Here is a 12314-nt window from a genome sequence, read left to right on the forward strand (position 1 = left end):
CAGAATGACACCATTCAGCCCATCTAGTCCACTCCACCATTCAATCATGGCTGATCTATCTATAGACAATAGGTGCCGGAGTAGGCCATTCGGCCCTTCGAGCCAGCACCACCATTCAATGTGATCATGGCTGATCATCCCCAATCAGTACCCCGTTCCTGCCTTCTCCCCATATCCCCTGACTCCGCTATCTTTAAGAGCCCTATCTAGCTCTTGAAAGCATCCAGAGAACCGGCCTCCACCGCCCTCTTAGGCAGAGAATTCCACAGACTCACAACTCTCAGGGAGAAAAAGTGTTTTTTCGTCTCCGTTCTAAATGGCTTACCCCTTATTCTTAAAATCCCTAGTGGGTGTAGGATAGTGTTAGCGTGTGGGGATCGCTGGTCGGCGGGGATCCGGTGGGCTGAAGGGCCTGTTTGTGCGCTGTATCTCTAAACTAAACTGTATCTCTAAACTAAAGAACAACAAGTGCTGTAAAATGGGGTTAGTGTCAGGGCTACACAAAAAAGCTGGAGAAACTCTCGGGTGGCAGTGCGAAGGAAATAGCAACGTTTCAGCATCTCTTGGAGCGAAGGAAATAGGTTAGGAAACGTAGATTCACACAGGAGCCGAAATCTCTTCTTCAGAGGGTACTTGAGGTGTCAGGGGTATATTGAGGGGGAGGCTAAAATCAGGGGGTTAGGAGAGAGGATACCGAGTTGGATCAACCATGATTATATTGGCGGTGAATGGCGAAGAGTGGATGGCCTACTTGATGGGCCGAATGGCCTAATGATCTACCCCCTAATTCTACCCCTATCGTGCCCTTGCTAGACCATAGACAAAATGCCATTAGCCTGTTCTGTGCTGCTTGGATCTATGAAGCCTGCAGTTGATGTTGTTCTCCGGCACCATCCAGTGGCTAAAGTAATTAGTACACCACAACACTGTGGTAGTGTTGCAGCTGCTGGAGCTGCTGCTTCACAGTACCAGAGACACAGGTTCAATCCTGCCCTTGGGTGCTGTCTGTGTGGAGTTTGCACGTTCTCTCTGTGACCGTGCGTGGGTGTGTGGGTGCATGCGCGCGCGTGTGTGTGTGTCTCTCTCTGTTTGTGTGTTTGTCTCCCCCTTCTCTCTCTCTCTCTCTCTCTCTGTCTCTGTCTCTGTCTCTCTCTCTCTCTCTCTCTCTCTCTCTCTCTCTCTCTCTCTCTCTCTCTGTCTCTCTCTTTCTCTCTCTCTCTCTCTCTCTCTGTCTCTCTCTCTCTCTCTCTCCTCTCTCTCTCTCTCTCTCTCTCCTCTCTCTCTCCCTCTCCCTGTCCCTCTCCCTCTCCCTCTCCCTGTCCCAATGTGTCTCTCTCTCTCTCTGTCTCTCTCTCTCCCTCTCTCTCTCTCTCTCCCTCTCTCTGTCCCTCTCTCCTCTCCTCTCTCTCTCTCCTCTCTCTCTCTCTCTGTCTCTCTCCCTCTCTCTCTCTGTCTCTCTCTCTCTCTCTCCCTCTCTCTCTCTCTCTCTCTCTCTCTCTCTCTCTCTCTCCCTCTCTCTCCCTCTCTCTGTCCCTCTCCCTGTCCCTCTCCCTGTCCCTCTCTCTGGATCTCCCTGTGTATGTGCATCTGCGTGTCTCTCTCTGGTGGTCTCAGATACTTCGTGTGTCTCTCTCCCTTCCTGGCTCCAATCCTAACTACAGGTGCTGTCTGTACAGAGTTTGCATGTTCTCCCTGTGACCGTGTAGGTTCACTCCGGGTGCTCCGGTTTCCTCCCATATCCAAAAGACGTGGGAGGAAACCCAGGTCAATGGGTTCATTGGTCTGTGTAAAACTAACCCCAGAGCTGTATATTGTTATAGGCAATAGGTGCAGGAGGAGGCCATTCGGTCCTTCGAGCCAGCACCGCCATTCAATGTGATCATGGCTGATCATCCACAATCAGTACCCCGTTCCTGCCTTCTCGTCATATCCCGACTCCACTATCTTTAAGAGCCCTATCTAGCTCTCTCTTGAAAGTATCCAGAGAACCGGCCTCCACCGCCCTCTGAGGCAGAGAATTCCACAGACTCACCACCCTGTGTGAGAAAAAGTGTTTCCTCGTCTCCGTTCTAAATGGCCGACCCCTTTTTCTTAAACTGTGTGTGGCCCCTGGTTCTGGACTCCCCCAACATCGGGAACATGTTTCCTGCCTCTAGCGTGTCCAAGCCCTTAATAATCTTATATGTTTCAATTAGAATCCCTCTCATCCTTCTAAACTCCAGAGTGTGCAAGCCCAGCCGCTCCATTCTCTCAACATATGACAGTCCCGCCATCCCGGGAATTAACCTGGTGAACCTACGCTGCATTCCCTCAATAGTAAGAATGAGTAAATATTTAGTATGTGTCGATGGTCATACCTGGAATGGTTTGCTTGAGAGGCAGAGCCTGTGGCTGGGACACAGGGAGACTGGTCTGCACAGACTGCAGGATGATGGTCTTTGCAGGGCTGCTGCCGGGAGGGGCGGGCAGGATGGTCACCACCTCTGGCTTGGGCTGGAGGGTGGGTCTGCTGCACACAATGCTGCTGGCCTTGACGCTGGTGGCAGCTTGTACTGGAGCAAGGAGGAAAGAGCAAGGTTACCTCAAACCACATGGCCAGATATTACAGAGACGACGCCTTGTGATAGTGTCAATAATCAATAGACAATGGGTGCAGGAGTACGCCATGCGGTCTCTCTTGAAAGCATCCAGAGAACCTGCCTCCACCGCCCTCTGAGGCAGATAATTCCACACACTCACCACTCTCTGTGAGAAAAAGTGTTTCCTCATCACCGTTCTAAATGGCTTACCCCTTATTCTTAAACTGTGGCCTCTGTTTCAATGAGATCCCCTTCCATCCTTCTAAATTCCAGAGTATACAAGCCCAGCCGATCCATTCTATCAACATATAACAATCCTGCCATCCCGGGAATTAACCTGGTGAACCTACGCTGGGCTCCCTCAATAGCAAAAATGTCCTTCCTCAAATTTGCGGACAAAACTGTACATAATATTCCTGGTGTGGTCTCACTAGGGCCCTGTACAACTGCAGAAGGACCTCTTTGATCCTGTACTCAACTCCTCTTGTTATAAAGGCCAACATGCCATTCGCTTTCTTCACTGCCTGCTGTACCTGCATGCTTTCTTTCATAGACTGATGAACAAGGACCCCCAGATCCCGTTGTACTTCCCCTTTTCCCAACTTGGCATTCAGATAATAATCTGCCTTGCTGTTTTTGCCACCAAAGTGGATAACCTCAGATTTATCCACATCAAACTGCATCTGCCATGCATCTGCCCACTCACCCAACCTATCCAGGTCACCCTGCATTCTCATAGCATCCTCCTCACAGTTCACACTGCCGCCCAGCTTTGTGGTCATCTGTAAATTTGCGAATGTTACTTTGTGGAGTGATACAGCGTGGAAACAGGCCCTTGGGCCCAATTTGCCCACACCAATCAACATGCCCCATCTACAGTGCCCTCCATGATGTTTTGGCCAACACCCCATAATTTATTTGTTTACCTCTGTACTCCACAATCTGAGATTTGTCAGATTTTAATAAAGGCCATTTTTATACATTTTGGTTTCACCAAGTAGAAATTACATGCAAAAGATATGCAACAAAACACTAAACATGACTACTTTCATTTACATGATATTGCTGTCCCAAAATGGTGCCCTGAAATGGGGAGACTATGTATAAACACAGCTGTAGTTTCAACATGGTGAAACCAAAATGTATAAAAATACCCTTTAATAAAATCTGACAATGTGCACTTGGTGGGCTGCGCGGCTCTGGCCAGCAGCGGCCTCTGCAGTCTGTCCGCGTTTTATTATTTTTCTGTCTGTGTTTTAATGTAGTTTTTGTTATTTTTTGTTGGGGTGTGTGTGTGGGGGGGTGGGAGGCGGGGGGGAAACTTTTTAAATCTCTCCCTGCACTGGAGACCCGACCTTTTCTCGTCGGGTTTCCGTTGTCGTTGGGGCCGCAACGAGGATCGGCCTCCAACAGGAAGAGACCGGGGACTCTGGTGCTACAACTCACCGTCGCCGTTGCGGGGGCTGGCCGAGTCCGGAACGGGTGGAGCGGTGGAGGAGCGCTGCTGCTGCTGCGGCCCGACCGGAGAGTCGGAGGCTCCAACGACAGGTCTGTGGACGGCGGCACCGGGAGCCCGCGGCTCCCTGGAGGGAGACCGCTTTTCAGGGCTCTCGCAACAGCGACTTCTCCCGCCCGAGTTGCGGGGTTGAAGAGCTCCTGGAGCGGGGCCTAACACCACTGCCCCGCGCGGCTTGGAATGGCCGCGGGACTCTGCGAGCGTACACCGGGGGCTCTAACATCAAGACCCGGTGTGCGACCTCGCACCACCCGGCGTGGCTTTAATGGTCGCGGGACAATTGCCATCGCCAGCCGGGGGGCTTTGACTTTGACTCTGACATCGGGGGGGGGGGGGGGGAGTGCAGTGGAGAGATAAGTTTTTTTGGCCTTCCATCACAGCGATGTGATGGATGTTTATGTAAACTATGTTGTGTCTTGGGTCTATGTGTTTGTAATGTATGGCTGCAGAAACGGCATTTCGTTTGGACCTCAAGGGGTCCAAATGACAATAAATGTATCTTATTATCTTATTATTATTATTATTATCTTTACCCACATGTGATTTGATTTCTATTACAAATCTCAAATTGTGTAGAGACAAATTAATAATAATAATATATTTATATACTCTAATCATAATATAATTATGATTATATACTCTAACCATAATATAATTATATACTCTAATCCAAGATGGTGTCGCGTGCACAACGCGAGGCTCTGCGTCTCCGTAGTTTTTGCAATTTAGTTTTTTTCGGTTAATTTTCTGAAAACCTTAGTTTTCGCCCGGAGCACTGGAGCGAAGACTCTGTACGGCCGTCAGGAGCTACTGGAGCTCGGCCGTCTCTACACAACGAGCCCCAGAAGCGACTTCCAACTGCCGCCGGAGATCGCCAGGACACCGTGGTCTAGCGGGCCAGCTCACCCGACAGGAAGTGCCCGGAGGCGGCGCAGAGACCGCAAACAAAGACGTGGGAAGCGGGGAGGCTATCGAGCTAGGCTGAAATCAAATCCTCACCAGCCAGCTCTGCCCGGCATTTTCCTCGCGAATGTCCGGGCCCTGGTGAGTAAAATCGACGCACTACGGCTGCGGATCACCACACACAGAAGGATCGCCGACTGCAACGCCATGGTATTCACTGAAACATGGCTCAAGGACAACATCCCAGACAACGCCATTGAGCTGGAGGGACGCACTGTCTTCAGGGCCGACAGAACAGCGGAGGACTCCGGTAAGACCAAGGGCGGCGGACTGTGCATTTATGTGAATAACACATGGTGTACGCACGTTGTTAGGATTGGTAGTCACTGCTCTGCTGACCTGGAATACCTGATGATAAAGTGCAGGCCCTTCTATCTGCCCAGATAATTCACATCGACTGTTATCACTGCAATCTATGTTCCCCCGGACGCTAATGTCAGGCTAGCAATGGAAGAGCTGCAAGCTGCTATCAGCAAACATCTATCTGCTCACCCAGAGGGGGCATTTATTGTTGCGGGTGATTTTAACCTCTCCTCTACTCCCTCTTCACCCACGACTGCATCCCTAAGAATGGCTCCAACGCCATTATTAAATTGTGTGATTTCTGTGCTTGGAGCTGCACCTTTGGAGAATGCCACTTACTTGCTGGCTCTTGCTTGAGCATTGAGGTCCCGAGCTCTGTCTTTACCACATTGATCTGAATGATATTCAGTGGTGGGTTCAGGACATCACCAAAGGTACACGGAGGCGTGGGAGGGTCCTCTGTTTTCACCACAGGCCACGTTGTCTCTGTGTGTAGGGTCTCGTGAACCTTGGGGGGGGGGGGGGGGGGGGGGGGGGTTGGGAGAAAAGGAGACAATTTCATTCATTGTGCTGAGAGTAAGCATGCAGATACAGCAGGCAGTGAAGAAATCAAATGGCATGTTGGTCTTCAAAGCGATAGGATTATCAATTCCCGGGATGGCGGAACTGTCATATGCTGAGAGAATGGAGCGGCTGGGCTTGTACACTCTGGAGTTTAGAAGGATGAGAGAGAATCTTATTGAAACATATAAGATTATTATCTGAAGAAGGGTTTCAGCCCGAAACGTTGCCTATTTCCTTTGCTCCATAGATGCTGAGTTTCTCAAGCATTTTTGTCTACCGAAGAATATTAAGGATTTGGACACGCTAGAGGCAGGAAACATGTTCCCGATGTTGGGGGAGTCCAGAACCAGGGGACACAGTTTAAGAATAAGGGGTAAGCCATTTAGAACGGAGACGAGGAAACACCTTTTCTCAGAAAAAGGTATGAGTCTGTGGAATTCTTTGCCTCAGAGGGCAATGGAGGCCTATTCTCTGGATACTTTCAAGGGAGAGATAGATAGGGCTCTTGAAGATAGCGGAGTCAGGTGTTATGGGGAGGAACAGGGTACTGATTGTGGATGATCAGCCATGATCACACTGAATGGCAGTGCTGGCTCGAAGGGACAAATATCCTACTCCTGCATCTATTGTCTATTGTCTACTTCCCACCCCTAACTACATTCTGATTTTAATTGAATTGAATTGAATAAATGTTATCAGCCAAGTATGTTCACATACAAGGAATTTGCCTTGGTGCTCCACTCGCAAGTAACAACATGACATACACTAGACGATTAAAAATAAAACATTATAATTTAAACATGAGAAGAATTAAATAAAATACCAGAGCAAAAGGGGCTATAGATTTTTGGTTATTGAGTAGAGCTACTACTCGTGGAAAAAAAGCTGTTTTTATGTCTGTCTGTGGCAGCTTTGACAGTCCGGAGTCGCCTTCCAGAGGGAAGTGATTCAAAGAGTTTGTGGCCAGGGTGAGGGGGGTCAGAGATGATCTTGCCCGCTTGCTTCCTGGCCCTTGCAGTGTACAGTTCGACAATGGAGGGAAGGTTACAGCCAACAAACTTCTCAGCTGATCGGACGATTCGCTGCAGCCTCCAGGTGTCGTGCTTGGTGGCTGAGCCAAACCAGACCATGATGGAGAAGGTGAGGACAGACTCTACGATGGCCGTGTAGAATTGAACCATCATTGCCTGTGGCAGATTGTGCTTCCTTTGCTGCCGCAGGAAGTACATCCTCCGTTGGGCCTTTTTGATTGTGGAGTGGAGAAGGGTCCCAAACCGAAACGTCACCTATCCGTCTTCCTCTGAGTTATGCCCGTGTCCCACTTAGGTGATTTTTTAGGCGACTACAGGCAACTAGGGTGTCGTCTGTATGGTCAAGTCAAGAGAGTTTATTATCATGTGTCCCAGAAAGAACAATGACATTCTTGCTTGTTGCAGCACAACAGAATATTGTAGGCAGAAATACAGAACAGATCAGTGTGTCCATATACCATTGAATATTTATATATACACACATAAATAAACAGAGAAAGTGCAATAGGCTGTTATGGTTCAGAGTTTGTTTGAAGTTGTGTTCAATAGCCTGATGGCTGTGGGGAAGTAGCTATTCCTGAACCTGGTTGTTGCAGATTTCAGGCTCCTGTACCTTCTACCTGAAGATAGTGGAGAGATGAGTGTGTGGCCAGGATGTTGTGGGTCTTTGATGATGCTGGCAGCCTTTTTGAGGCAGCGACTGCGATAGATCCCCTCGATGGTGGGGAGGTCAGAGACGATGATGGACTGGGCAGTGTTTACAACTTTTTGTATTCTTTTCCTCTCCTGGACGCTCAAGTTGCCGAACCAAGCCACAATGCAACCGGTCAGCATGCTCTCTACTGTGCACCTGTAGACGTTTGAGAGACCCCTCCTTGACAAACCGACTCTCCGTAATCTCAGGAAGTAGAGGCGTTGATGCGCTTTCTTTATGATTCCTCAGTCGCCCAAAGAGTCGTACCCTTTTTCTGGTCGCCGCTGGATTTTGAAATGTCCAAAACCTTTTGCCGACAGTCGGCGCCCGTGTGCCTGGCGCCAACGATTGTAGCCTGACATAGGTGCTGTCGCCAGGATGACGATGGTTGTCGCTGGTGCTGACTTTGGTGAATTCCATTGGCGACTACCTACGTCAACCAACGACAGGTACCGGCGACTGAATTATCTTACCTTATCGTAGCTTGTGGACGTCCTAATGAGTCGTCGGTAGCTTGACATCGACTAGGTGGTAGGTTGGTGTAGACATTGTCGTAGGGGGAGGTTCAGTCGCCAGTTTATCAGCGTCCTGCTACGACTGTGACAGTAGCCGGCAAATCGCCTATCTGGTACAGGCCCATTACTCCGGCACTTTGTGTCTTTATTTTACTCGCCTAGGCTCTCCCAAACACACAACCCACCTCTCCCAAAAGGCAAGGACAGCAAAGGGCAACGCACCTCTTGTAGCCACACCTCATCACGCACATTATAGACATTATAGGTTGTAGCGGCTTACCTGCGGTATCAGGGGAATGTCACACGAGGACGAGAGAGAGGAATCGGAACAGCGGGAAGATGCAGGCGACAGTGGTTCCAATTTCACTTGCAGATCTGTAGCAGAAGGAACGGTGTCAAGATACCAGACCACCAGGTGGCGCCGCACGATTGGCAGCCCTGCCAACAGTCTGTTTTATTAATACCCCGCAACATTGCTCTCTCCCCCCATCCCCCCACTTGTAGCAAGGGTAGAGTTCCCCTTGTCCTCACCTTCCACCCCACCAGCCGTCACATACAATAATCCTCTGACATTTTCGCCACCTCCAACATGACCCCACCACTCGCCACATATTCCCATCTCCTCCCCTGTCTGCTTTCCGCAAAGACCGCTCCCTCCGTAACTCCCTGGTCAATTCTTCCCGCCCCCCCACCCCCTCTCTGGGCACTTTCCCCTGCAAATGCTACACTTGTCGCTTTACCTCCCCCCTCGACTCCATCCAAGGACCCAAGCTGTCGTTCCAGGTGAGGCAGAGGTTCACCTGCACCTCCTCCAACCTCATCTACTGCATCCGCTGCTCTAGATGTCAGCTGCTCTACATCGGTGAGACCAAGCGCAGGCTTGGCGATCGCTTCGCCCAACACCTCCGCTCGGTCCGCAATAACCAACCTGATCTCCCAGTGGCTCAGCACTTCAACTCCCCCTCCCATTCCCAATCCGACCTTTCTGTCCTGGGCCTCCTCCATGGCCAGAGTGAGTCCCACCGTAAATTGGAGGAGCAGCACCTCATATTTCGCTTGGGCAGTTTACACCCCAGCGGTATGAACATTGACTTCTCCAATTTCAGGTAGTCCCTGCTTTCACCTCCACCTTCCCAGCTCTCCCACCGCTCCCCGTCCCCGCCCCCTCCTTTCTTCTTCCCGCAACCCCCCCCCCCCCATCCCAACCCCCACATCAGTCTGAAGAAGGGTCTCAACCCGAAACGTCACCTATTCCTTCGCTCCGTAGATGCTGCCTCACCCGCTGGGCTTCTCCAGCATTTTTGTCTGCCTTCGATTTTTCCAGCATCTGCAGTTCTTTCATAAACACCACATACGTGTACAAGGAGACGAGAGGATCGTCAGCGAGTGCTTACCTGAGCAACTATCACAATTCATCGGGTTCCAGGGAGAGTAGGGCAGGCCGATTTCCATGTTCAAATCCAGTTCGAACTGCAACGGTGAAACAGGCAGTCAACTTCACAGCAAACTCAACACACCAAAGGCTATCTGTCTCTGGCGCAGCGGTAGAGTTGCTGCCTCACATAGAAAATAGGTGCAGGAGTAGGCCATTCGGCCCTTCAAGTCTGTACCGCCATTCAATATGATCATGGCTGATCATCCTCAATCAGTATCCCGTACCTGCCTTCTCTCCATACCCCCTGATCCCTTTAGCCACAAGGGCCACATCTAACTCCCTCTTAAATATAGCCAATGAACTGTGGCCTCAACTACTTTCTGTGGCAGAGAATTCTACAGATTCACCACTCTCTGTGTGAAAAAACATTTTCTCATCTCGGTGCTAAAAGACTTCCCCCTTATCCTTAAACTGTGACTTCTTGTTCTGGACTTCCCCAACATCGGGAAAATCTTCCTGCATCTAGCCTGTCCAACCCCTTAAGAATTTTGTAAGTTTCTATAAGATCCCTCCTCAATCTTCTAAATTCTAGCGTGTACAAGCCGAGTCTATCCAGTCTTTCTTCATATGAAAGTCCTGCCATCCCAGGAATCAGTCTGGTGAACCTTCTCTGTACTCCCTCGATGGCAAGAATGCCTTTCCTCAGATTAGGAGATCAAAACTGTACGCCATACTCCAGGTGTGGTCTCACCAAGACCCTGTACATCTGCAGTAGAACCTCCCTGCTCCTCACAGCGCCAGAGACCCAGTTGTACCCTGTCTACGGGTGCTGTCTGTACGGAGTTTGCACGTTCGCCTCCGTGACCGCCTGGGTTTTCTCCGGGTGCCTCCGGTTTCCTCCCACACTCTACAGACTTGCAGGTTTGGAGGTTGACTGGCTTTGGCCAAATTATAAATTGTGCCCTGGTGTGTGTAAGATAGTGCTAGTGGACGGGGTGGTAGCAGGTCGGCGCGGACTCGGCGGGCCCAAGGATTTATTTCCGCGCTGAATCTCTAAAGTCTCAACATAAATGGGATGACAGCGATATGTGGGATTGAGGATTGAGAGTTGAGCATGCAAGAGAGGGTGAAGAGGCAGGGTGATTTGGGTAGTGGGGCACTGGGGTGACAACAGACAATAGACAATAGGTGCAGGATTCAGCCCTGTGATCCAGCACCGCCATTTAATGTGATCATGGCTGATCATCCCCAATCAGTACCCCGTTCCTGCCTTCTCCCCATATCCCCTGACTCCCGCTATCTTTAAGAGCCCTATCTAACTCTCTCTTGAAAGCATCCAGAGAATTGGCCTCCACTGCCTTCCGAGAATTCCACAAATTCACAACTCTCTGGATAAAAAAGTTTTTTTTTCATCTCCATTCTAAATGGCCTACCCCTTATTCTTAAACTGTGTGGCCCCTGGTTCTGGACTCCCCCAACATCGGGAACATGTTTCCTGCCTCCAGCGTGTCCAAACCCTTAATAATCTTATATGTTTCAATAACATATCCTCTCATCCTTCTAAACTCCAGAGTGTACAAGCCCAGCTGCTCCATTCTATCAACATATGACAGTCCCGCCATCCCGGGGATTAACCTTGTGAACCTACACTGCACTCCCTCAATAGCAAGAATGTCCTTCCTCAAATTTGGAGACCAAAACTGCACAAAATACTCCAGGTGTGGTCTCACTAGGGCCCTGTACAACTGCAGAAGGACCTCTTTGCTCCTATACTCGACTCCTCTTGTTATGAAGGCCAACAGGCCATTGGCTTTCTTCACTGCCTGCTGTACCTGCATGCTTATTTTCAGTTACTGATGAACAAGGACCCCCAGCTCCCGTTGTACTTCCCCTTTTCCCAACGTCACGGGGAGCGGGGAAAATAGGAGGAGGGGGGGGGGGGGGGGGGGGGGGGGGGATAGTGCGGGGGCATTTTAAAACTCTGGTTTTATACCTGTGAGGTGTTATCCAGGTGGTGAAAGAGATCAACAGAGTCATCCATCTCCTCCATTGTTTCACAGTTGTACAGGCACGCATCTGGAGAGAAGGGAAGATGGACGTTAGAAACATAAACAATAGGTGCAGGAGGAGGCCATTCGGCCCTTCGAGCCTGCACTGCCATTCATTGTGATCTAAGCTGATCATCCCCTATCAATAACCCGTGCCTGCCTTATCCCCATATCCCTTGACTCCACTAGCCCCTAGAGCTCTATCTAACTCTCTCTTAAATCCATCCAGTGTCTTGGCCTCCACTGCCCTCTGTGGCAGGGAATTCCACAAATTCACAACTCTCTGGGTGAAAACGTTTTTTCTCATCTCAGTGTTAAATGGCCTCCCCTTTATTCTAAGACTGTGGCCCCTGGTTCTGGACTCACCCAACATTGGGAACATTTTTCCAGCATCTAGCTTGTCCAGTCCATTAATAATTTTATATGTTTCTATAAGATTCCCCCACATCCTTCTAAGCTCCGCCTAGTCTTTTCAATCTTTCCTCATATGACAGTCCCGCCATCCCAGGGATCAATCTCATGAACCTACGCTGCACTGCCTCAATCACAAGGATGTCCTTCCTCAAATTAGGAGAATAAAACTGTACACAATACTCCAGATGTGGTCTCACCAGAGTCCTGTACAACTGCAGAAGAACCTCTTTACTCCTATACTGAAATCCTCGTGTTATGAAGGCCAGCTTTCTTCACTGCCTGCTGTACCTGCACGCCAACTTTCAGTGACCC

The 12314-nt window shown here is 49.9% G+C and overlaps 1 protein-coding gene across 1 annotated transcript in view; it reads right to left on the bottom strand.

Annotated features, from left to right (window-relative positions):
• The window catches only part of atf6b (activating transcription factor 6 beta), a 47158-nt gene extending 35542 nt beyond the window's left edge, over positions 1-11616 (bottom strand). The window contains 6 exon segments of the mRNA XM_055666288.1: positions 2358-2552; positions 5701-5869; positions 8446-8540; positions 9560-9635; positions 11534-11568; positions 11571-11616. Of these exon segments, the coding sequence (XP_055522263.1) occupies positions 2358-2552; positions 5701-5869; positions 8446-8540; positions 9560-9635; positions 11534-11568; positions 11571-11616 (616 nt within the window).
• Positions 11617-12314: the final 698 nt, after the last annotated feature.

This window comes from Leucoraja erinacea, unplaced genomic scaffold (genome assembly GCF_028641065.1).
Source record: "Leucoraja erinacea ecotype New England unplaced genomic scaffold, Leri_hhj_1 Leri_230S, whole genome shotgun sequence".
NCBI lineage: Eukaryota > Metazoa > Chordata > Chondrichthyes > Rajiformes > Rajidae > Leucoraja > Leucoraja erinaceus.